Genomic DNA, 27,022 nt, shown 5'->3' on the forward strand with positions numbered 1-27,022 from the left:
TCTTTTTTAATAATAATTGTGATTCAGTAAAATAATGCAGTAATTAAAAAAAGGTTAATTATTAATTATTTATTTTTAATAATTATTTGTTAATTTACTATATAATGTAAAAAAATTTTTTTTTTAAATGTATTGGATTATGTGAAATGTCTAGATGCATAAGCATCATTTTCTTTAAGCAAAATATTTATTTATTTTATTTTATAATGCAACCTTGGGATGTTCTACAAATTTCTTACATCGTATTTCATCCCCCACACCCTCCTAAAAATATATAGTATAGTAAATTGATAAATCGTTCTTGAAAAATAAGTAACTAAATAAAAATCAAAATTTAGTACATTGCATTTTTTACACCTGTCATTTGATTTTGCTGTAAAATGCAACATTAACATGTTTTTCATAGGTTTATGAGATTCACCCTTCAAAGATTCACATACTATTAAGTGAACATGAGTAGAAGACGAGGGAACGCAAGTATCATACATGTTGCCAGGTTAAATCTGAGATAGGAGCTCAGTGTTGCTCCATGACATTTCTGACTATGTTGTGTTTTATACTGTCACTGAGCTGTAATGAAACTTTAGACAAGCAATGTGCTTTGAGTTTGGCCCAGTAGAATGTATCTTTCTCAATGGACGTTTAGTTGTCGATTCGCCATCTCATGACATAAAGGTGGCGTGTAGTTTCCTCTAGGAGTATTGTGTGTGGCTTCAATTACCCGTCTTCCTAGATTATGTGGCGTACACATATGCAGACGATCATGACACTGCAACAGATTTATTTAGAAATTACAGCAATAGCTTGCAGTCGAAAGCACTACTGCAACGTTACATGTGATTTCCAAAGCTTCTTTTGCTTTTTTGCTTCTTTCTTTGTGACATAGTTGCTTTAAACTATTTGAATATGATCTTGCGCTTTTCTATACAGGTCAAAGTACGTTGAAAATGTCCTTTTGTCCAAAACGCTATACGCAGTGTGTGAGCGGGTGTGTGTGTGCGAGCATGAATGTGTGTAGGTGTGTATTTCTGTATTTAGTGCACTTGTAATCCCATGAAATAGGCTTGACTATGGAGTGTCGGTAGAGATTTTGGTGAACTTGATTGTGTGCTGTGGAATTTTGTACTAGAAAGTGGAGCCCCCTACCAGTTTTTAAAAGTCATTCTTTTCATTACTTCAACTTTTGTGTGAAATAAGGATTTACGAAGTTAGAGTTTGACCCATCAGAGATCTGACGGAGAACGTCCTCAAAGAAGTATACAAGTAAAAGTCATTGTGTTTGATTAGAAATGAGTCCGAACAGGGCCGTCGCCTGACGGCTTTGGTTTGAGGTACAAAAGGATGATCCAAAAACGTAGATTTTATTCAGATGCTCTAGAAACTGTTAAATCTATTAATACTTATAATGGACAAATGATCTTTTATTCCTTTAAAGTGTTTACCTAGGCTGGCAAGAGTTCTGAATCTAAACTATTCTTCTCTCTCTTTTTTCCCCTGGTGTATTAACTGTGCATTAATACCCCTCAAATAATTAATAAAATGTTGACAAAGATTTGACTGACTGATTTGTTTGTTTTCTTGTGTTTGGGAAAATAAACTAGTGCTGTCAAATGATTAATCGCATTCAAAATAAAAGTTTTTGTTTACATAATATATGTATGTGTACTGTGTATATTTATTATGTATATATATATACACACACACATACAGTATATATTTTAAAAATATTTACATATTATACTATTATATTTTATATTATATATCAATATATTTAATATATAAACATAACACATTTTCTTAAATATAAACATGTATGTGTTTGTATTTATATATACATAATAAATATACAGAGTACACACACATGTAAACAAAAACGTGAAAAAAAAATATAAACTAGAAAAAATATATATATATCTCAAAATACAGTTAACTAAATCAAAGAAGCATTATAATATTTTATTTTATTGTATACTTTTTATGCAAATCATAATACTTTATTATTTATTTGAAATAAATATTTTGTAACATTTTTGCTGTCACTTTTGATCAATTTAATGCATCCTTGCTGAATAAAAGTATTTATTTATTTCCTTCAATCAATCAATCAACAAATCTTGCCGGCCCCAAACTTTTTAACAGTAGTGTATAATGCGTATATAGTTTTTGAGGATTTGTGACAGTTCATGTGTGTATAATGTTGTTGTCGTCTTTTTGTGGATATTAGTAATAGATTTGTTCACATGCTCTTTATTATTGTGTCATTATGATCAATTAAATTACTATATAATATCAAAACACATTATGAGTTTAGATGGCAACTATGAAGGATCTTCAGTATGTGTATATATTTTACCTAATTAATAAATTCCTTTACTGTCATTTTGATCAATTCAATGCATCCTTGCTGAAAAAAAAAATGTAGCCTACATAGTACATATACATTAATACTATACATTTTATCTATTATAATATTTAACGTAAATAAATGTCAGCATATAAGATGTTTTACCAATTAGCATAGGTTAAATTCATTACAGCAAACTGTACTTGCAAATATACTTTACAGTTTAGATTCTGGGATTTGTAGTTCTCTTTGGCTGAAGACACGCACGACCCTATGAAATATGGAACTACATATCCCAGCAGCATTAGTTGAGCCTAAAGTCGCAACAGCTGATTGTCAACAATGTCTGCCGTGTGTGGAGAAGGAAGGGTCTCAGCGATGGAGTGCGGAGATAAAGCCTCAATGCGCTGCACAAGGTACGTTTTAAGCTCTTTACCGTCTAACCTCAAAGCTATTAAGACTCCTGTTTTCTTAATATGTGTGTATGCATAGCTGCCATTTAATCGTGATGGTTGACCTGTCGCGCGCGTGTTTCTATGGCTTCACAACACAAGTTAATTATACACGTCTGATAATATTTATAAACGCCTCCTAGAATAACAAGAAGCGTGGATACTCGTTTCGACAATAATTGCTTGTCTTGTTTTAGTCTATCTAACATTTTCCGTGCGTCTCTCCACAAAATCTGGTCTAAAATGTGTGTTTCTGCTCACTGTGGGTGTATGACATGGTGCGATGATCAGTAGTGCCTATGAGTGACTCATATTTGCATAGCTATATGTGTAATATCATCAGCACCGTTATATCTGTGGACTGTTTCTCAGCCACACCTAATTATTAACTTATGTAATTAAACTACTTAGTGCACAACATGTGGTCGGTTCCTCATGTGCTTTCAATTAATGCATAGAATAAATTATTAAACGACAAAATGATTTGTAATAGTTTATGCTATGCACTGTAACTGTATTGTAGTTATATATTTTTTTCTCTCCTCGTGTTTGCTTTGAGTCACAGCGCCGCAGTCCGCCGCCAGGGGGCGCGCTCATTCAACCCTTCACGAGCTGAGCTCATGCTACTGTATATTTACACACAGCCAGCTGCTGGTGGGAATGTTCTCCATGTGTGTAAACTGACATGTGCTTCAACAAAAATATAGACAGCATTGATCCTTTTTAACATCGATAATAATCAGAAATGTTTCTTGAGCAGCAAATCAGCATATTACAATGATTTCTGAAGAATCACGTGACACTGAAGACTGGAGTAATGATGCTGGAAATTCAGCTTTGCATCACAGGAATAAATTACATTTTAAAATGCATTACATAAAGAACTGTTTTCTAAAATTGTTAAAAATATTATTGCATAAACTGTGTTTTTGATCAGCGTTGGTGAACAAGAGATTTACTGACCCCAAACTTTTAAATAATATTCTGCATGTATGTATATACAGTGCTGCTTGAAAGTTTGTGAACCCTTTAGAGTTTTCTATATTTCTGCGTAAATATAACTCCAAACATCATCAGATTTTCATATAAGTCCTGGAAGTAGACAAAGAGAACCCAATCAAACAAGTGAGAGAAAAATATTTTCTTTGTCATTTATTTATTGAGAAAAATTATCCAGTGTTGCATATCTGTGCGTTGCAAAAGTAGCAGTTAATTTAAAGGTGAAATTAGAGTCCATCTGTGTTTTCAGTCAGTGCAATGACTCTCAAATGTTATGATACATTACGCTATGTGCTGGGGGGAAATATGAACTAATCGAAGCAAATATGATCTAATTGAATGCTATAACTGTATGTAGATAACCAGGTCCAGAAATGATTGGGATAAATCAAGAAAACATGAGTATCCTGATAACGACAATGATTGATTGATGATGATGATGATGATGATATCATTTGCTGTGCTATTCCTAAGAAATCATCTCAACAATGTAGTGTAGCAGCAGAACAATACTGATAAAATAATACAAATATTTATATATTATTTTATATAATTAAAATGAAATGGGAAGCCGCTAAGAGACGCTCACATCCACACTGGGGGCACAAGCTGTCAATCAAAAACTCAGTAGCCAATGAGAACACACTGCTGCTAGCCCCGCCCCCACAAGAGATTTGTGCCAGAATGGCGAACGAAAACTTCAGAATCGTAAATGAAAACTCTGGAAGCGTATTTGTAAGTACAGATCAGCGAATGAAAGAGGAGAAAACCGTCGCAAAACATGCAGTGTATTAAAAACGAAATAAATTTTTTTGCATGCAATTATTTATTGTTTCAGTTTCAAAGGCATTTTATTCCGTTTCAATTTATATTTTCATATGTTTCTTGAAAAATTACATTCATTTTAATTGCCACAAAATTAATCCCATAAAATGTCAGTACGTGACCGGTTTTATTCAAAGAACAGGGATCTGTCAAAGTCTGATAATGTTTGTGGAAGTGAATCATGTCACGAATAAAGGAGATAACTGAGGACCTCGGAAGAAGAGTTGATGTTGCTCATCAGGCTAGAAAAGGTTACAAAACCATCTCTAAAGAGTCTGGACTCCACAAATCCACAGTCAGACAGATTTTGTACAAATGGAGGAGATTCAAGACCACTGTTACCTTCCCGAGAAGTGGTCGACCAACAAAGATCACTCCGAAGCAGAACGTGTAATAGTCTGTGAGGTTGCAAAAGTTCCCAGGGTAACTTCTAAGCAACTAAAGGCTTTTCTCACATTGGCTAATGTTCATGAGAGCCACCATCAGGAGAACGCTGAGCAACCATGGTGTGAATGGCAGAGTTGCAAGAAGAAAGCCACTGTTTTCCAAAATGAAAATTGCTTGCTAAAGATCATATGGACAAGCCAGAGGACTATTGGAGAAAGATTTAATGGATGAAACCAAAATAGAACTTATTGGTTTAAATGAGAAGCTATTATGTTCAGAGAAAAGAACACACTGCATTCCAGCTTAAGAATCTTATCCCATCTGTGAAACATGGTGGTGGTAGTATCATGGCGTGGGCCTGTTTTGCTGCATCTTGGTCAGGACAGCCTGCCATCATTGATGGAACAATTAATTCTGGATTATACCAGCAAATTCTAAAGGAAAACCTCAGGACATCTGTTTAAGAACAGAGCCTCAAGAGAACATGGGTCATGCAGCAAGACAACAACCCCAAGTCATTCTACCAAAGAATGGTTAAAGAAGAACAAAGTTAATGTTTTGGAACGGCTGAGTCAAAGTCCAGACCTTAATCCAAATAAAATGTTGTGGAAGGACCTAAACAAGCAGTTCATAGGAGGAAACCCACCAGCATCACAGAGTTTAAGTGGTTCTGCACTAAGGAATGGGCTAAAACTCCTACATGATTTTGTGCAGGACTGATCAGCATTTACAAGAAACTTGACCTTCACTTACTGCAGCAAAAAGGGTTACACTAGATACTGAAAGCAAAGATTCACATACTTTTGCAACGCACAGATATGTAACTCTAGATAATTTTTCTTAATAAATAAATGACAAAGAAAATATTTTTCTCTCACTTGTTTGATTCGGTTTTCTTTGTCTACTTTCAGGACTTATATGAACATCTGATGTTTTGGGTCGTATTTTCTATATTTCTGCATAAATTTTAAAGGGTTCACAAACTTTAAAGCAGTATTGTACACTCACCTAAAGGATTATTAGGAACACCATACTAATACTGTGTTTGACCCCCTTTCGCCGTCAGAACTGCCTTAATTCTACGTGGCATTGATTCAACAAGGTGCTGAAAGCATTCTTTAGAAATGTTGGCCCATATTGATAGGATAGCATCTTGCAGTTGATGGAGATTTGTGGGATGCACATCCAGGGCACGAAGCTCCCGTTCCACCACATCCCAAAGATGCTCTATTGGGTTGAGATCTGGTGACTGTGGGGGCCATTTTAGTACAGTGAACTCATTGTCATGTTCAAGAAACCAATTTGAAATGATTCGAGCTTTGTGACATGGTGCATTATCCTGCTGGAAGTAGCCATCAGAGGATGGGTACATGGTGGTCATAAAGGGATGGACATAGTCAGAAACAATGCTCAGGTAGGCCGTGGCATTTAAACGATGCCCAATTGGCACTAAGGGGCCTAAAGTGTGCCAAGAAAACATCCCCCACACCATTACACCACCACCACCAGCCTGCACAGTGGTAACAAGGCATGATGGATCCATGTTCTCATTCTGTTTACGCCAAATTCTGACGCTACCATCTGAATGTCTCAACAGAAATCGAGACTCATCAGACCAGGCAACATTTTTCCAGTCTTCAACCGTCCAATTTTGGTGAGCTCGTGCAAATTGTAGCCTCGTTTTCCTATTTGTAGTGGAGATGAGTGGTACCCGGTGGGGTCTTCTGCTGTTGTAGCCCATCCGCCTCAAGGTTGTGCGTGTTGTGGCTTCACAAATGCTTTGCTGCATACCTCGGTTGTAACGAGTGGTTATTTCAGTCAAAGTTGCTCTTCTATCAGCTTGAATCAGTCGGTCCATTCTCCTCTGACCTCTAGCATCAACAAGGCATTTTCGCCCACAGGACTGCCGCATACTGGATGTTTTTCCCTTTTCACACCATTCTTTGTAAACCCTAGAAATGGTTGTGCGTGAAAATCCCAGTAACTGAGCAGATTGTGAAATACTCAGACCGGCCCGTCTGGCACCAACAACCATGCCACGCTCAAAATTGCTTAAATCACCTTTCTTTCCCATTCTGACATTCAGTTTGGAGTTCAGGAGATTGTCTTGACCAGGACCACACCCCTAAATGCATTGAAGCAACTGCCATGTGATTGGTTGATTAGATAATTGCATTAATGAGAAATTGAACAGGTGTTCCTAATAATCCTTTAGGTGAGTGTATATACCCCTATATATTTATTGATCATAATAAATATATATGTATTTATTAAAAAAACATGTATGTTTTGTAACACAAAACAAATATTATAATTTAATAATTTTTAAAACGGCTGTGCTGCTTTAAATAGAAAGATATAGGGGGAAAAAAGCATAAAAATGTCTTACTGTTGAATGACTACAGAGCTGTGGCTCTAACATCTGTGGCCATGAAATCATTTGAAACACTGGTTTTGGCTCATCTGAAGGCCTCCACTGGACCCTTACTGTACCCCCTGCAGTTTGCCTACAGAGCAAACAGGTCTGTGGATGATGCAGTCAACATGGGACTGCACTTCATCCTGCAGCATCTGGACAGACCAGGGACTTATGTGAGGATCCTATTCATAGACTTCAGCTCCGCTTTTAACACCATCATCCCGGACACCCTTCAGAATAAACTAACCCAGCTCTCCGTCCCCACCTCCGTCTGTCAGTGGATCAACAGCTTCCTGACAGACAGACAGCAGCTAGTAAAGCTTGGTAAATTCACATCCGGCACTCATACCATCAGCACTGGAGCTCCTCAGGGCTGCATACTCTCCCCACTGCTCTTCTCCCTCTACACCAACGACTGCACTTCTAAAGACCCCTCTGTCAAGCTCCTGAAGTTCACAGACGACACCACACTGATCGGCCTCATCCAGGGCGGTGACAAGTCTGCTTACAAACAGGAGGTTAAGGAGCTGGCTGTCTGGTGCAGTCTCAACAACCTGGAGTTCAACACGCTCAAAACTGTGGAGATGATAGTGGACTTCAGGAGAAACCCCCCTGCTCTCCCCCCCACTCACCATCATGAACAGCACTGTGACTGCAGTGGAGTCATTCAGATTCCTGGGCAGCACCATCTCTCAGGACCTGAAGTGGCACAATCATATTGAGTCCATTGTGAAAAAGGCCCAGCAGAGGTTGTACTTCCTTCGCCAGCTGAGGAAGTTCAAGCTGCCACAGGAGCTGCTGAAACAGTTCTACTCTGCCATCATTGAATCCATTCTCTGCACTTCAATAACTGTCTGGTTCAGCTCAGCTACCAAATCTGACCTCAGAAGACTACGGAGGGTAGTCCGGACTGCTGAGCGAATCATTGGTACAACCCTCCCTACTCTCCAAGAACTGTACTTATCCAGAGTGAGCAAAAGGGCTGGTAAAATCACTATGGACACCTCACATCCAGCACACTCCCTCTTTGAACTGTTACCGTCTGGTCGACGCTACAGAGATCTGAGAACCAGAACGACCAGACACAGGAACAGTTTCTTCCCTCAGGCAATCCATCTCATGAACCCTTGACAACAAATGCGGAACACACAACTCTATTATACAATATTTATTCATCACACTATTTTCATTTCAAATTTGCACATATCAGACCTGTACATACATAGTTGTCTATATTATATATTGTTTTTTCTATTTTGTACATTGCCTATTTGTATATTATTCTTTTATTATCTGTGTCCTGTCCTGTTGCTGTCTTTCTGTTGCACTGTGGAGCTTCTGTCACTATAACCTTGTATGTGTAAACATACCTGACAATAAAGCTCATTCTGATTCTGAACACAGTTTTATATATATTTGTGGCTGTATATGCGCTGTAGCATTACATTCAGTACTGGCTGGGATACTAAGTTTCATCATGATGTTTGTGAGGGGTGTCCCGTGAGGGGGGCAGGTGGAGATACGCCACACAGGACAGGCTGGTTGATAAGGTGATCGCGGAGCCCTGGGGTGTAATGAAGAGAAGGCACAGACCTCATGACACGACACCTGCTGTCACGTCCAGCCCTCTCCGTTTCACAGAGCAGCCTGATTTGTTTATGTTCCGCACCTAAGAACACAATTCAAAAGCGCTCTTTCTAGTCAGAGTGTCACAGACAGATGAGCTGCCCCATAAGAGGCCAGCAGAGGGGGGGCGTGTGCTCTGCGTGTTTCCAACCTGCTGCTATTAATACCACCCACCAAACATAATCTGCGGGATACGTTATCCTCTTACGTTTGTTGGCTGGGTCTATAGTAGCACGTTAGGGAGAGAGAGAGAGAGAGAGCGAACGGTTTGTCTTGAATGGTCCCAGCCCACTAAACGTTTGTGACGGAGAAAACAAAACCAAACTGACGTGGAAAGCACAGTTTTGTTTTCCTACCCTCTGCTTCACTTTCATTTCTTCCTGTTCTGTGGCTCTCCTCGGCTTGCCAGAGGGCAGGCTCTCTGAGTGTCTGTGTATGTGTGTGTCCCAGCGCTGATCTTTCGTCTGTCTGTCTCTGCGCGCCCGTCATGAACACACTCCCAGCGTACTCGGGAGCCAGGATCTCAGGCTGCTGGGCTCTTAGGGCAGATGGAAGGTAAGCCTGGGAACTTGAAGTCATTTTCAGAGCATCTTTGTGTCCATCCTCAGGTGTGTTGGACGCTCTTGAGTTGCAGTTGTATGGTAAATTCAGCTGTTGCTGACAGGACTCTCTGCTTACTGTGTTTTTGCAAACTTATTTGCATCAGATTCATGTATTTGCAGAAAACCTCAACTCCGGTATCGATTTAGTTTCTGGTATTCTAAAATGTTTGATGGAAAATATTAATAAGCGATCTGCACAATGGTGTATTCTCATATCATCCTTGAGTGTGAACTCATGATGCGAACCAGAAGTTGCTTATGTGCTGCCGTTGAGGTTAACGTGTATTTTTTTTAAAGTGACACCTACACCCCAAAAAATTGTCACATTATTTATCCTCACAGTGTTCCAGAATCATATGACTGATGTTCTTCTGTGAAACATGAAAGGAGATGTTTTGAAAAATGTGCGCACTGCTCTGTTCTGTTGAAAATGTGAACGTATAAATTCTTGGTAATTGCTGAAAGTTTTATTTTCAATATGGCATTGAAAAAAAGTAAGCAAATCTCTCAAACAGATTAAAGTGCAAAAGAGCACAGCTGTAAGAGAAAAATAAACAAAAATCAGATCATTTTCAACCATTGTCTAGTTATTGTTTCAGGGGTGTAAACACTGAAAAAAAAAAAATTGACATCTTGGAATATTAAGTGTTAGCGAATACATGGCAAATACAGAAATCTGAATGGAAGCATGCAAATACTGACCAATGTGAAACTCATACTCTAATCCAATTTTTACGTAGCATACATGCAGTGTTGTCTGTTTTAACCAGTTGATAGAAAAGAAGTTAAACATAGGCGGAGTTTAGCGGGACACGAGAACCAATCATGATTTTGTCTGAGCTATGAATAAAATGTAAATATTAAAGAATTAATATTTTCTCATTTTATTTATATTATCTTATTATTTTAATGGATAGAATAAGTACGTTTTGGGCTCAAATTAATTTGTTATATTTAAGATCATTAAGCGAATCATGATTCTCAACTTGTCACAATACGAGAGGACTTTCTTTTCGTTATTTTACAGCTGTAGCAAGTTAACTGAATAATGGATTTTTTTTTTTTTTAAATAAACCCTCTAATAAAAATGTGGTGGACTGAGTCACTGCTGGCTGAATTGCACAGGCGATTTGAAGTGATGGCTTTGAGTGTAGCGTGTGATGCAGTATTCAGTTTAAGCATGTACACAAGCTTGTGACAGCTGATGTGGATCTTGTAAAATGTGTGATCGCATTGCCAAGAAACTTAAAGATGAAGGACAAATATCCAAACTTTTTCATTCTAATGTTACTGAAGTTTCCAGTACTCACGCTTCCCATTGGTTTAGCTACATCAGAAGTAGATTTCTCTCTGTTATGAGGAGAATCTGACTCCGATCTTCAATGGCACAGGACAAATTCTCAGATCTTTCCTTATTGCACATAAGGAACAATTTGACTGAAAAACTATCAGAAGAAATAGTGGTCATCTACGCAATTCGGAAAAGAAACTGCTTTTTTGCATTAGGCATGTTTTTTTTTACTTTGTACAGCAGTCATTTGTTAATTTTAAATGTATGTTTTAATGTAGAATAGGTATGTTATATAATTATATGAAATGTAGGACATATAAAAAAGTGCTCGTGGCTCGTCTGCCAGTGGGTGCTCCCCCACACATAAAAGTGAAAATCCACATATGAAGTTAAAAGGAAAGGTTCACCCAAAATAATTTTTTTCTGAAAATGTACTTACTCTCAAACCATTCAAGATGTAGACAAGTTTGTTTCTTCATGGGAACAGATTTGGAGAAACATTACATCACTTTCTCACCAATAGATGCTCTGCAGTGAATGGGTGCCGTCAGAATGAGAGTCCAAACAGCTGATAAAAACATCAGTAATCCACAACACTCCAGTCTGTCAATTAATGTCTCAAGTGAAAAGCTGCTGTAAGAAACAAATCCATCTGTAAAATGTTTTTAATGACACACACTAGCCACGATAGTGCTGTATAACTGGTATTTCCTTTTTATTTGAAATATTCCCAATCTATATCATTGTCAAATATGTGCAAGTAAATGCATTTTGCACCTTTATAGATCATTACAGTTGATCTATAATTAACGATGGGCAAAGTAGCCTAATAGTGTAATCTATTAACTACGCATAAAAGCCCGTCTTTTTACTTGGGTGTCATGCCATACATTTTTTTAAATACGTATGACTTTGTATTTAACGTGAATTTAATAAAAACATTGTAAGTTACTAATAACACTTACGTTGTACAGAAAGTGAGCAAAGAGCATTTTCACTTGAGTCTAGCCAGTGTTCAAGCACTCTGAAAAACTCCCATTATAATCACCGAAGCTATTTACAATGTGAAATAAATAAATAACAAATGCACATCTGCACTTTTGTTTCTGATGAGACAATTCACCTGAGAGCAGAATTCAATCAGTGAGTGCGTGCACTGAATTTTTGGTGTTTCGGTGACTCATGAATGCACTGGCCAATCAGAGGCGTTCAGATAAGGTCAAAAGAATTGTGTGATTGGTTATGATGCGCAGTGCTGTAAAAACGCGTCTGTCTCTGGCTCTGCACCAGCCAGCGAACGCAGATTTGAATTTAGCAGTTGATGCTGTGCCGCACTGAACATTCTGATCACGCCAATGTGATCGTATCAAATATATTTTTAAAAATTATTCAGCTATTTTTGTCCTTTTGGAAGCTGCAATCAAAATCCACTTGGCTCAAAAATCTGAGAGGGCATGTGCCCCCTTTATTGTAAAATTGTTTTCAAATATAAATGTTTTTCATTGTGTTATAATTATAAATTCACTTCGATAAATTTCTCTGTAAGAAAGACTTATCTTTTCTTATGTAATTTTGCGTCTCAAGTAAATAAATATTAATTTAAGAATCCTTACACATTTTCACTGGAAAATAAGAAAAAAATGTTTTTTTTTATCAGAAGTTATTTTCATACTCTAATGTTTGGGAGCAGAGCTATTCAAGACTTAAGCTATTTTGTTTGTGAAATAAATTAAGAAAAACTAATGGAGATTAGGAAATTGCAAACTTTGGAGCATTTCTAATACATGACATTTACATTTAGTGAACATATTGACGAATATGTTCCCTTCAATATATTCCTTCAATTCTCTTTACTCTGTTTTAAAAAGTCCTTTAGAAAAGTAATACATTTATTAAACTTTTAGAAACTGAACAAATTCAACAAATGGCTTGTGCGCTATATAAGTCTCAAAGTCATTCAATAGCTCTATGTGAGGAGCAGACTACAGTTACATTATTTACTGAAAATCCTTAAAAGTTGTGCTCACCATACAGGACACTTTCTTTATATTTAAATGTCTAGTGCAGCTTGGATATTCTGCTGTAATTTCTCCTTATGCTTTCCACAGAAGAAAGGAAGGCATACAGGACATGAAGACAGACTGTCATATTGGTGAAATATTCCTTTAAGAGACTCTTACGAACTATACTTTACGGTGGTTTGTTTTGCTCTGAAAATGCAAGGGCAGGGTCCACCTTTTGCTTGACGGGGCAGATTAACTAGAAAGCCAAGGTGATCTCTATTCACACAAACAGAAACTTAAAGGCGCACAACACTTCTATTCTGCCCGGTAAACTGGCTTTATTCTAGTTTTACCAGTTGTACCGTAGTTGCACAGGTCCAAAGTCTAGGCATTTTGGGTTAACCATGGTATGTAAAGATGTTTAGGGATTACACACTCATGCACCACTTGATCTGACTGGCTTTTTAAACATTTAGGCCCTAGATGATTAGTTGAGTTTTATTTCTTCTTAATGGACAAGTACAAGCACTTATCTTCTGTGGACATTTGGCTTTCTCGCCTGCTTTAGTAAGTATTTTTCTTTAAAACTTTCCGTTTCTTGCTGCTAATGAGATCTACTAAGCTCCTAAGGTGTGACACACACTGCAGAAAGTCTCTCGTAGGCGTCCACTAATTTTACCTTGTACAGGGTTCATACGGGGTTTGAAAAAATATGGAATTTGATTTTAAGTATTTTCCGGGTCTGGAAAAGTATGGAAAAAAGAGAGTATGGAAAAATATTTGTGTTTCCAGACTTGCGCCCCTATTTAGTTTTTTTTATAATAGCAAATTCAGAATTTAATGAAAATAAATTTATTGTAAAAGAAGTGAGGTTTCATGGCAGCTGTTTAGTGATCGCCAAATATGACTGAATGAATTCAAGGTGCACTTTTTCATTATGCAAAATGCAGGTTAGAAGTAGGGGTGGGCGATTTTCCCTATTTAATCAATTAATTAGAACTTAATGTTTTGCCATGATTTTATTTTTTAGAAATCGAGTAATCTATTTTGAATAGAAATATTACCAAATGCTAGAATTAGATGCTTTGCCAAGATGCTAATGATAACAGTAAAGAGAAAAGAATGATCCAACTGAATTTTGGCGCACTTGATTATCGCTCACATGTGAAGGACCATAAATATATCGCTAAGTGCCATTCACACAGAATGCACTTTTGTGTTGACAAACATGTGACATGGGCAGTGGAATAGTTAAAACATGCAAGAAGATGGGAGTGAACTTTTAACTTGAGCGCAGTGTTTTTAGACTGCCATTTCATGCATGATGCTGCAAGAGACACGTGCGCAGCAGTCACATGTTTACACAGAAAAGGCAACGGAAATGGTGCAGTCGAATAAAATTAATTCTGATATTTCATGTTTGCATCATGGTGACAGGCTGAAAGCTGCTGTTGTTTTTACTGAACATTTATAGCTAATAATAGTCTCCTCGAGTTGTACCTTCAGTCATTCTGAATTTGAATTACCTTGTCTTTTGAGATTTTTTTAAAAGCGTTTTCCTCGTATTATTTCTGAAAACATGTATAAAACAAGTTTGTACAAGATGTAGTTGTAGTTCATGCATCTTTTCTGCAAAGATATTTAAAAAGTGCTTTGTTAAACATTTACATCATTTTGACATCTTCATGTGTGGTGCACTTGGAATAGAATTTTCTTTAACTAGAGGGTTAGTAAAGAAAAAGTTACTTGAATCGTGTTGTAGTTACATTTTCAAGTTGGACTAGTTAAAAATCGGGAATCAGTCAAATGTTCTGAAAAACCTTTTGCCAAATCGCCCAGCCCTAGTTAGAAGCATTCTGGGTTTCTTCACACTATATTCTTAGCACCGTATTACATAACTCAAAGACCTTTTGCAAAAATAAAAAATATACAGACTTTTGTGTGCACAAAAAACCCCATTAAATTTAGAATATAGGACAATGCACACTGAGCCACCTGTTGTGCCATCAGCCCATTTCGCAGTGTGGTTTCTCATTAAAATAGATGAAGCTGTGCTGCATGTTAACTACATAAAGGTAGTTAATAGATGCATGAAGGTGTTGTCATTATGGTCGCCAAGTCAACTGGTAACAGTTTGTGTGCAGGAAGTCAGAGTTGGCACAGGAAATAGCAGGATGTGACTTGTCTCGTTCACTGTATCGTATTTCCTCTTTTTAATAGTGGCGGTGGGGAAGGCTCTCTGGACAGGCTCCTCCCATCCGTCAACAACAGCCTGTCGCCACGAAAACGAACCACCAGCCAGTGCAAATCAGAGCCTCCGCTGCTGCGGACCAGTAAGAGGACCATCTACACCGCTGGACGCCCACCGTGGTACAATGAACATGGGACCCAGTCCAAAGAAGCTTTTGTTATCGGTCAGTATATTAAAGTGCTCCAGGAAGGAAAAATCAGTGCTAACTCGTACGCCATCACAATCATCGTCAACCTTCATCACGTGTCAATACTGGTCTCTTTGTACCCACAGGGCTTTGTGGAGGCAGTGCTTCAGGCAAAACAACAGTTGCTCGTAAAATTATCGAGGCCTTGGATGTTCCTTGGGTGGTTCTTCTGTCAATGGATTCCTTCTACAAGGTAACAGGTCATCTCATTGTAAGTCACTCATGCATTAAACGTCCCTTCTACAGATGTCAGTGAATTGGGTGTTCTGGGAAATCACACCCATTTATATGACAGCCCTAAGCTCTGTGCTACGGAAGTTCTAAGCGGCCATGCATTATTATAATTTTTCTGTCTTGTTTTCTCGTTATCACGACTTAATTTTCTCGTGATCTCGACATAACGAAAGTTGTTTTGTCGTTATCACGACTTAATTTTTCTCGTGATCTCGACATAACGAAAGTTGTTTTGTCGTTATCACGACTTAATTTTTCTCGTGATCTCGACATAACGAAAGTTGTTTTGTCGTTATCACGACTTAATTTTCTCTGTGTATTCGTCATGAGAAAATGCTATAGAAGCAGCATCATCGCAGCATCATGGATGATCGTATTCGCTTTTACTTTGATCAGGGACTCACTCAAACTGAAATAATAAAAATAAATATATGGTATAAGTACCATCCCAAATATTGAAGGTGTTGTGTGTGTGACCGACTACATTGATCCATGATAGAATACTTCATGCATATTCATACTCGGACATTTTAGCTCTGTGTCTGTCAGTGATTGACAACTTACACATAAGTGTTGGACACTTGAGAAGGAGGCTGTCGGGTCTGCAACTTTATCGTCGAAGACAATATAGCGACCCTGATTTTCTCACTATAGCTGCAATTACGTCGTGAGGAAACGGTTTTTAGGTTGAGATCAACAACTTTCGTTATGTCCAGATAACGACAAAACAACTTTCGTTATGTCGAGATCACGAGAAAATTAAGTCGTGATAACGACAAAACAACTTTCGTTATGTCGAGATAACGAGAAAATTAAGTCGTGATAACGACAAAACAACTTTCGTTATGTCGAGATCACGAGAAAATTAAGTCGTGATAACGACAAAACAACTCGTTATGTCGTGATCACGAGAAAACAAGACAGAAAAATTATAATAATGCATGGCCGCTTAGAACTTCCGTACTGTGCAAAGGGGAATGGCATGCTTTTTTTGCCAATCAGAAACACTCTCTGACTGTGATTGATTTTTTCATCTTCGTGTTTGCTGGCATGGCTATTGTGGGCAGGGTTTTGGACATAGCACTTACGGTATTGAAGTAAACGAAACAGCAGAAATTACCGTAATGGCTGACAGAACCTTTAAGACATAATGAAATAGATGCATATTTTCTTCTGTAACAATTCCTTGGCAAACTTGAAGTTATGCAATACTTGAAAAAATGACCTGAATTTGGCCCAAAACCCAGTGGTTTGTTAGATTCCAGTGGCTGCATTTCTTGAGATCAATTTAAAGTACTACATAAGAATGTTCCTATGTGCAAATCTTGACAATTCTTAAGAAGTTGCCAAATACTTTCTCAGGAGCATCTTATTTTTAATCAACTCAATGAAAAACACCTCAGAGCCTAGGTTTTTTTGCTCTGTCTCCAGATTACCATAATAATCATAGTTTTGTCATGATTGGGTATTCACTTTTTAATGCAGAATTCACTTTATTTAATGCACTGTGTATTCTAAATGGTTATTAAAAATCTATCTCAAGACGGAGAGATGTGAATGTAGTCTCGCATAACCAGACATTCAGACTAACAGCAGAAGGTCTGAGCTCCATCACAGCTATTATTGGTCAATGGCCATCCAAGAGGCCATCTGACCGACATGTAAGGCAACCAATCACAGTTCGTTTTGTTCAGCGTCTTGTTTAGGGGTGTGTAAACATTAAGGCGATGTCCCTACCATATCAGACCAGCGTACAACCAAAAAATAATTCAAGAATTCTGTGCAAGTTTACTACAACTATGGCGCTGAGTCTATGCCATAAACTTTTGAAAAACCAGCATTTAGATGATCCTGGTAAATGATCATAGTCACTGCTCTGGGTGTATGTTCACTACTGTGTGTACACTTGGATGGGTTAAATGCAAAGCACAAATTCCAAGTATGGGTCACCATACTTGGCCACACACCCCTTTCCTTTCCTTTAAAAAGACTGCACGAGTAAAATCAGTAATTATGTCCTCCCATAATGAATGCATAACAAATACCTCGTTTATTATGGGTTTTATTGTCTTAGTCTCGTCGCGCCAGGACACGGCATCACAGCATGGTAAGAGGCGTAACATTTCCGTCTCACACTTGAGGTATTTGGCCAATCACAACACACTGGATAGCTGGCCAATCAGAGCACACCTCGCTTCTCAGAACGATGAGCTTTGTAAAAATCGGCACGTTTCAGATAAGCGGAGCATAGAGGAGCAAAAATAATGTACAGTATGTGGACACTAATTTGTTTTTTGAACCCCGAACCAAGTAAACACATTGCATTACACCAAATACACAAAATAATGTTCTTTTTAGCAACATCATATGACCCCTTTAAAGTCATTTTTTAACCTCATTTTCATTGCATTCTTTCACCAAAATAAAAGCTCTATGAAAATTAAGAAAAATATATATATATTTTTTTGTTTTCAAGGTTTAATTATTGTTATTATACAAATTATAAAATACTTTACAGTTCAAAGTATTAATATATTTTTATTGAATTAAAGAGAGAGAAAAATATTAACAATAATGCATATAAATATTGCAATTAGATTTATTTTGCCTGTTTTAATTAAGTAATGCACATACAGCTTCATGGCCAGTACAAATATTTATGGCCAGTAAATTTTCTCTAGTCACGAACATTGGCAGGTGTGGCCATTTTTGTTTTAGGCCCTGATTATATGTATATTTGGTTAGTGTCATGTTGTAATGCTAAATATTTGAAGCGACCCTATAAATTGAATAAATGGCTTTGGGGATTTTATGACAGGTTGGAGGTTCTAACTCTCTAAATCCTAACGTTTAGAGGTTATTTACAATGATTTTTCTGTCCAGCACTTCAAATTCTTAAGTTTTAATTAAAAAGATGGCATACTTGAGATGTTTTTGGGAATACAAAATATCCTAAAATGTATAATAATTTTAGTGTTAAAAATGTTTTGTGAATCCGGCCGGTTAGTCAGACTCAGGTACTTGTTGTTTGGGAATCTTACTTGACTGGTTTAACTGACTTGAATCAAAACTGTCTTATATTGAGTTTCTTCTTTGAAAGACTAAGCATAATTTCAGACAAGTGTGTCTAAAAACTTGACTGGTAAAGTGTCATCTTTTTAAGTTTTGTGGAAATTCAGTTAACCATCATCCAGATGTGAGAATATAAAAGCTCTACCCAGAGATACGAAACCTTTTATGTATCTGTTCTCATAAAAAGAGACAGAGCGCGGACACGAGCCATTAGTGTGCTTTGAGTTATATAATCCATTAAATCCTTGAGGCAGCTAGTGACTTTACAGCACAGTGAGGGATCTCAGATCCTGTCACACATCTCAGGTGTGCTGAGAAACTCAAGCATCTTTACTGTGGCCTGCAGCATTAAAACTCGAGCCGTTATGTCTTTATGATGTTTGAGTGAGCTGTGCTGTCGTGAGGAATGTGAATGACCCTGTGTTGAGTCTGCAGAGGAGCAGCACTGTCAGGTGGATCAGAGCCGCTATTCTAGACTAGTTTATCAGCTGTTGTATATCTGAAGAGAAATCATTACATTTATATGAGGAGGAACAGGCAGAATCGCACAGCTAAAGCAGTAAAAATGGCCTGTGTGTTTGTGTACATGTACCTGTGTAAATGTTCCTCCTAAATTTAGTTCCGATGACCTTAGCCATGTGCCTGACGAGAGGATGGGGGGTAATAATACCACACGCTTCATTTGCTCAGTAGACTGGCACTGTGTCTGCATGCAGGGTGGTAAAAATCTTCAACTCGTAACTTAAAGACGGAAAATATATAGCTCCATGAAGATTGGAGGGTGTTTCAAGATGTTCTCTCGTCTGGAGAATATTACTTGAAAATGCAACTCATATAGACAGTTCACACTGGAATTAATGTACTTAATGTTGTTTATAAAACAACCTTATGTCTAATTTTTTATGATATTTTTAAATTTAGTATAAATTGTATTTTTTTTTAAATACAATTTATACTTTTGTGGAAAAGCATACAATTCTATAAATTCTTACAACGTTTTTTGCCTTCACAAATAATATCTAGCCTCTGTCTCTACAAAATGTTTTTTTATTTGTTTTAAATTGCTAAATTTTTTTAAAATCATGGAAATGTACACTAGTCAGCATTTGAAGTGGATCAAAACCTTTCATCAAAGTCGTCCTAAAAACTAAACACGCGTTCATGTCTTAGGGCAACTTTGAATTTTTATTTTTTATTTTTTTTATCCACTTCAAATGTTGACTACTGTATTAGTCAAAAGGTGAGAGGAATTAGAGTTTTTTTATTTATTAATAATTTAATAATTTTATGCTTACCATTTATGATTTGATGCTACATTTATCAAACATACAGTAAAAACTGTAATTTTGTCAAATATTATTAAAATTAAAATAAAATAAACTAAAATAAAAATAAAAATAACTGCTTGCTTTTTGGATATATTTTAAAATATATCCAAAGCTGAATTTTACTCAAGCTGGGGTCGACAATATAATTGGCCCGGTGGCCCGGACGTACTTTTAAAACCGTCAGGGCCACCAGATCGCTCCAACCACTAGCCCGGTGGGGCCAGTAAAAATAATGCCTCGATTAAAAAAAGTCTAATTTCACATTAATTACCTGTGGTTCTGTGTTTTGATTTCTGTTAAATCGTCTCGGTAACCACCGCTAACACGTTACGTGATCCCGACAGCCTTACAGATGCAGCGGGTTTATGCGCTCCGTCTGCACCGCCTTGCTCGCTCCCGCGGTTACGCGCGCAAACTGCACACTGCTGCTCAGCACCTACCTATAGCTACTATTAAGCTAGGCTACATGTTTCTGAACCCCCCATCACCCGGCCAAACGCCGGGTAAAAAAGAGAAGGCAAGGAAGAGAAAATCACCAGAGGAATTGAGGGAAAGCGAAAGGGAATACGAAAAGAAAAGGCAGAGAAAGTTTCAGCCCCAGTGGCGAGACCGCTGGAATTGGCTGGGCTTAGGGGTGTGCGATATGACGATTTTTGATCGTGGACGATAAAAATGTCTCCACGATCTGCTTTTGAAGAAATATGGTAGTATCGTGCTACAGCATACATTGTCAAATACAGTTCTGGCGCCGCGGTCTCTATATACTGTACAACACGACATACAGCAGTAGAGTTACTCTGACAGGACACTGCACTTATTCGTGGTCGCAAAAGTACATTATTTGCATACAAGCCTTGCTGGTTAATAGTTTAATTCGCACGCTGGTCTGACGTGCGCTCATACACCTGAAGCACGCGCGCTAAAAAGTCTGTCTAACAGCGCCTGATTACTCAACTAACTTATTTTTTGCGCTAATACTGTCAAAACACACAAGGTTTACATACAGACTCAGTTGGTTATCTCTAAAATGAAAGTAAATAGTTAAGAGAGAAACAGATGCGTGCCTGTATATTAGATGCGTGCAGCTCTTAAAGGGACAGGACACAAAACATGCTGTCGACTGTCATTAAAGGGATAGTTCACCCTAAATTTTAATTTCTGTCATTATTTACTCACTCACATGTTGTCCCAAACCACTATTAATTTCTTGTGCTGAACCCAAAAGAAGATATTTTGAAGAATGAGGGTAACCAAACAGTTGCTGGTCCACATTGACTTTGATAGCAGGAAAGAACAATCCTATGGAAGTCACTGAGGACCAGCAACTGTTTGGTTTGCCACCTTCTTCAAAATAGCATTTATGTTCAGCAGAAGAAAGAAACTCATTCAGGTTTAAAACAACTTTTGAGTAAATGATGGTATAAAAATAAAACATTATGACAGAATTGACATACAGATGACAATATTTATTTTTGGGGGAACTATTCATTTAACGTTAACAAAACAACAAAACGCAAAGAGAGAAATCACTCACTATTCTTGACTGAAAAACCTTAATACAGTTGCTTTAGGATTCGGTCTATCTAGTGTTTTATTTTTATATTTGTTCATTCAGTTTCATTGAATGCTCTGCTAAATACACCTATTGTACCTGAAAATAAAGCACCGTTTGTTTTATTTGTATATTATGTGTATTTGTAATGTGTATCTTTGTTCTTATTTTTTAATAAGAAAGATAGAATGATGACAAATATTTTTATCTTCGCCCACTTTGGCCTAAATATCTGTCATGTCTTTTTTTTGTTTTTTGTTACCTTGAAAGGCTTTGTCTTTCTAGTTTGGCTGTAATGCTCAGACAACTTGTAAAACCTACATGACAAAGAATCGTGATAAAATCGTGAATCGTGATATTTCTAAAAAAAATCGTGATATGATATTTTTCCCATATCGCCCACCCCTAGCTGGGCTACGATCAAGAAAAAAAAAAAGAGGTTTACTGTGAGCTCTGCAGATCAATGCCCACATATGCAGACAAGTAAGTTAGAGAAAAGTTAACGTGTATGAAACCTATGGTATGAACATAATATAATGAATTGCTGTGTGACTACGGAGAATGAATCCTATGCAATAGGTTTATTTGCACTTGTTTCATGTTTTTGCACAGTTTTGCTGCACTTTGCACTAAACCTACCTTAAAAAAAATTAATGTTATTCATGTTGTTCAAGCAAACTGTTCTTTTTCGTGATTATTGGGATCAATACCCGACTCGTTGACCTGGGCCAGTGAACTTCAAAAGACACTGGCCCGGAGGGCCAGTGGCAAATTTCCCTTATTGTCTACCCCTGTCAAGTCTTCAGAAATCATTCAAATTTGCTGATTTACTGCTTGATAAACATTTCTTATTGCTGTTAATATTGAAAACAGTTGTGCTGCTTTGTATTTTTGCATAAATTGTGATTTTAAATTTTTTTTTTTTTTTTCAGGATTCTTTAATTAATAGGAAGTTCATAACAGCAGCCTTTATTTGAAATAGAAATGTGTGTACATTTTATAAATGTCTTTTATTGTCACTTTTGATCAATTTAATGCATCCTTGCTGGATAAATGTATAATTTTTTTTTTTTAATCTGACACCAAACATTTGCATGATAGATGATGATCTGGTTCTGCAGTAATAATAATAATAATAATTTTTTCCCTCATGTATCATCAGATTGTGTTTGCCGTCATTTATATTGAAGTATGGCTGTGTGTTACAGTGATTTTTGCCATAGTTTACCTCTTTGCATCATGTCTAACAGCATGCCGTACCTGTGGTAAAACCACTGTAAAGCACAAACACTCTTGTAGCTTGTAACATTTATTAAATGCATGATTTGCAATGGCAACTATCTGGAGGAACCTGGTATTTTGTTTCTTGCTCAAGGACAATGAGTTCATGGATCAGCCCTTGTCTGTTTTGAACCTACAACCTTTCAGTTAGCAGCCTTGATCTCTGACCAGAAGGTCGCACCGCTGGCAGATATTTGAGCTGAAGTTAGAGGTGTAACCTTGGCGCGTTTGCTGTGACGTCTTTCCTGTAGGTTCTGACGGCCGAACAGCAGCTGCTGGCTGCTAATAACGATTACAACTTTGACCATCCAGATGCCTTTGATTTCGGCCTGCTGGTGCACACTCTCTGCAAACTCAAGCAGGGCAAGAGCGTGAAGATCCCGGTGTATGACTTCACCACACACGGACGGCAGAAAGAATGGGTGAGTGGAAACACAGATCGTGTGTAAACCCATATCAAATTAACCTAATTCCTCATCCTAGTTCCTCATTTTTCTACTCTGATTTGCTTAAAGTGTCATGTCCATGTAAATGATCAGTGTTGGGGAAGATGGTTTAGGATTTAAAAATGGCACCACTATGGTAAAGATAACTTGTAGTGACTAGCTACATTTATTATTAAGTCGACTTTTTGTTAAATTCCTAAACTTGGTTGAGAGTTGATGAAAAAGCTATTAATTAACGAAATTATGATTTTATTTTTTTTTTAAAACAATGAAATCGTACAAATAATTATTTGTCAAATAAATTATTGTAAATAAAATTAAGTCTTTAAAATAATTAAAAGATAAATATTTAAATCACAAAATGTAACAATTTAATTTGTTTTTAAATCATACAAATATTCAATTACATTAATTCATCATTTACAAATTTAAATGAATAGTTTAAAAATCCATTCAAATTGTACAATTAAAACTAATAAAAAAAATTGTAAAAAGTAATAATCATTTTGTTTGACCATTAACCGACACCAGAGAGCCTTGAACATGCAAATATATTTACATTATTAAAATATTGGCTTAAAATCCAATACTTTAATATTTTAGGTCAAAGACCAAAAACTTTAAGCCCTGTTATATGCAAGCAAAAAATTGCTAACCTCTAGTCTTTAACTAACAGAAGCTAATAAAAGCTGAATTAGCTTTTTAATTAACTGTAATATTACATGATATAATCTGAGCATTTCACTAAAACATCTTTTAAAGTTTACTTTCTACTGGAATCACAAAATAATTATACAAAGAATTAGGGATGCACCGATATGACAATTTTGGCCCGATACCGATAATTCTTTATACATGATAGCTGATAAATCTAAATCCATTTTTTCCGATTATTTTGAGAGCCTGATTACAAAAAGAAGTCTCGCCATTAAACACTTCAACATAAATCAAACAAAGCAGCCTTGCAAATACATAAAACAATGCTTAAATAATGCAAACAAGTCACTGGACAACATTACTTAACGTAAAAAAAATAAAATAATTTGCCATGGGTAAATTAAACGGAATTGCCTCTGCACCGATAATTCAATTATTTTAATGAATTACCATATTATTGATGAAATTAATAAGATAAAAATAAAAGTGGTGGTTATTATTTATATACAGTATCAATGATTTTGAAAAAGTAGTATGTTAAATTTACCGTTTAAAATAGCAGCATGCAGTTTTAGCGCTGCTGAAGAGCTGAATGAACACCGGTAAACTGAAGCGCTTATTTATACAACATAAACATAATATTATAACTTATATATGCACAAAAAGAAGCAAATTCACAAGTCAACTCGAACTAAGTTACGTGCTAACCAGAATGTGTAACTTCTGTTGTGGATGTGCTCTTCTCATTATAATATTATGTATATGATAGTCCCAATCATATAGTTATTAATATTGTGTACTGCTGTTTGAGCTGCATGCGCTGAGCTAAAGATGATCACTGAAGCGCTCTATTAACGGCCTATGAGATAAATCCGATATATATATGCATAAAATAAACTGAGAAAACACAAGGAGCTTTTATTGTGTACGAAAATGTGTTGTTCATAAGGGAGGAAAAGTTTTGACTGAAAAAAAAAATTGACTGAAAAACGCAGGAAAAGGTGGCTTGTAAACCTGCGTCTGCGGTCGGGAGGAGCCGATCGGATAATGCTTGTGTGTGCAAAGGGTTAATATAAGATAATATTAATATATTACGATATTAATACAGATATAAATAGATAATCCAAGGCATGCCACCTCAAGCATTCAGTGTGAGACAGTCAGAAGTCACTCAATGCTAAACGCCACACGTAGACACGATGTAAATAAGATATTATTTGCAATTCAGAGAGGTTCATTGATTATAACGGAACATTGTGAGATTGCAATAAACTGAAGTGAGTGACAGCTTTTTAGTGATTTATATAGAAGCGCTATTTACTCGCTGTCTAGGTTGGGCTGGGCGATAAATCGATTTTGTCGATTAACTCGAATGTGTAGTTTACGTCGATTTGTTTGAATGAAAATTGGTTTTCTCTTTAACATCCGCCGACACTCCCCTTTGGGCTCCCGTAGTTCCGAATGGGCTCAGCCCTCCCCCGCGCGTTTGCCATATAGAGTTTGACCGATAGACGATGCCATCATCCATCGCCGATGGCTGATAGACATATAATGATCTTAAAGGCCTAACGTTACTTCGTTTTTGTACGCGAACGGCATATGTGTACAGTCGAACACGCAGCCTTTCAAAGTTTACTCCATTTGAAGTTGTACGTGAACGCTGCCGGCTGGCGCACGTGCTCTAGAAAGCTTCAACCATGTTCAATGTCTGCTCTATTTTTCCCCGTTAAGTCATGACTAATAACAAATATTTTTTAACTCTTTTAAACCAAAGCTGAGCTGTCTCATACCCTCTCACTCACAAGCGCTTGTCAATGTGAGCGTCTGTTGCGCATGTGTGTCCTGAGCGTACAAAGTACGTGATCCCCCCCCCGCAAATCCGCCGCATCCCAATACAATGTACGGTAAGAAAATTATGTGTACTACGGAACTCCTTAAAGGGAATAAATACGAGATGGGAGCACAATATATTTCAATACATTCTCTCACAGTTTTATCATTGGGTAATTGTATATAAAATTGCGGGCATCAAGGATTATGCTTGGCATTGAAACTGCTTTTGAATGCACGATAGCTTTTTAGTTCCACTTTCACTTTCGAGATTCGCATCGCATGTACTCTGTTTATACTATGGAGCGGCAGTACTTACCTTACCTTACTTGCCTTACGTTTAGCACTTAGTGAATTCGGACTGGGTCAACATGTATCTCAATATATTATCCGATCTGCTCCTCCCAACTGCAGACGCAGGTTTACAAGCCACTTTTTCCTGCATTTTTCAGTCAGTTTCTTGACTTTTCCCTCCTTATGAACAACACATTTTCGTACACGATAAAAGCTCCTTGTGTTTTCTCGGTTTGACCGATTTGAGCATTAATAAACAACTCAAAACATGGGTATATTGAGTTTCTGCTACTGATTCCTGTGGAGGAAAAATTACTTCCTGCCCTCCAGCGGCTTTTCACGTGTCATCAGAATCACGTTTGCAAACAACCTATCGGTTCATTAACGATAACAGAAAAATTTACATTTATCGGCCAATACCGATATGGTGGCCGATATATCGTGCATCCCTACAAAGAATAACTATATTGCTAAAAACTAAACTTTGCTGCTATTTTTAATGAATGTTTAATTGCTTGCAGAAAACGGTGTATGGGGCGAGCGTCATTATATTTGAGGGTATCATGTCATTTGCAGATAAAGAGCTGCTGAAGGTAAACATCATAAAATATTTCATAATCTAGTTATTTCTTGTTTTTCTTCACCTTCTCAATGACCTCAGTGACCTGTGTTTCAGTTGCTAGATATGAAGATCTTTGTGGACACAGATTCTGACATCCGGCTGGTACGGAGGCTCAGGAGGGACATCACAGAGCGCGGCCGGGACATCGAGGGAGTGATCAAACAGTACAACAAATTTGTGAAGCCAGCTTTTGAACAGTATATCGAGCCCACCATGAGACTGGCAGATATCGTGGTGCCACGTGGTCAGTTTGCTTTGGCAGATGCCAAGCACATTGCATTATGGGTTTTGCACTGCACTTTTTGTCAGTTGTACAGAAA

The 27,022-nt window shown here is 37.1% G+C and overlaps 1 protein-coding gene across 4 annotated transcripts in view; it reads left to right on the forward strand.

Moving 5' to 3' along the window:
- Positions 1 to 2,650: 2,650 nt before the first annotated feature.
- The window catches only part of LOC306860318 (uridine-cytidine kinase-like 1), a gene marked incomplete at its 5' end in the record, with an annotated part of 48,439 nt that continues 24,067 nt past the window's right edge, over positions 2,651 to 27,022 (forward strand). Inside the window, 6 exons of one of the 4 annotated variants that reach the window (XM_079401958.1) lie at positions 2,651 to 2,760; positions 15,169 to 15,362; positions 15,473 to 15,579; positions 23,105 to 23,275; positions 26,602 to 26,673; positions 26,757 to 26,946. In XM_079401958.1, coding sequence (XP_079258084.1) covers positions 2,687 to 2,760; positions 15,169 to 15,362; positions 15,473 to 15,579; positions 23,105 to 23,275; positions 26,602 to 26,673; positions 26,757 to 26,946 — 808 coding nt within the window. Of the gene's footprint in view, positions 2,761 to 9,297; positions 9,608 to 15,168; positions 15,363 to 15,472; positions 15,580 to 23,104; positions 23,276 to 26,601; positions 26,674 to 26,756; positions 26,947 to 27,022 lie in introns of those variants that run through there. The other 3 variants (XM_079401955.1, XM_079401957.1, XM_079401956.1) reach the window with 3 other exon arrangements.

Source organism: Barbus barbus, assembly GCF_936440315.1.
Source record: "Barbus barbus genome assembly, chromosome: 41".
In the NCBI taxonomy this organism is placed as follows: Eukaryota; Metazoa; Chordata; class Actinopteri; order Cypriniformes; family Cyprinidae; genus Barbus; species Barbus barbus.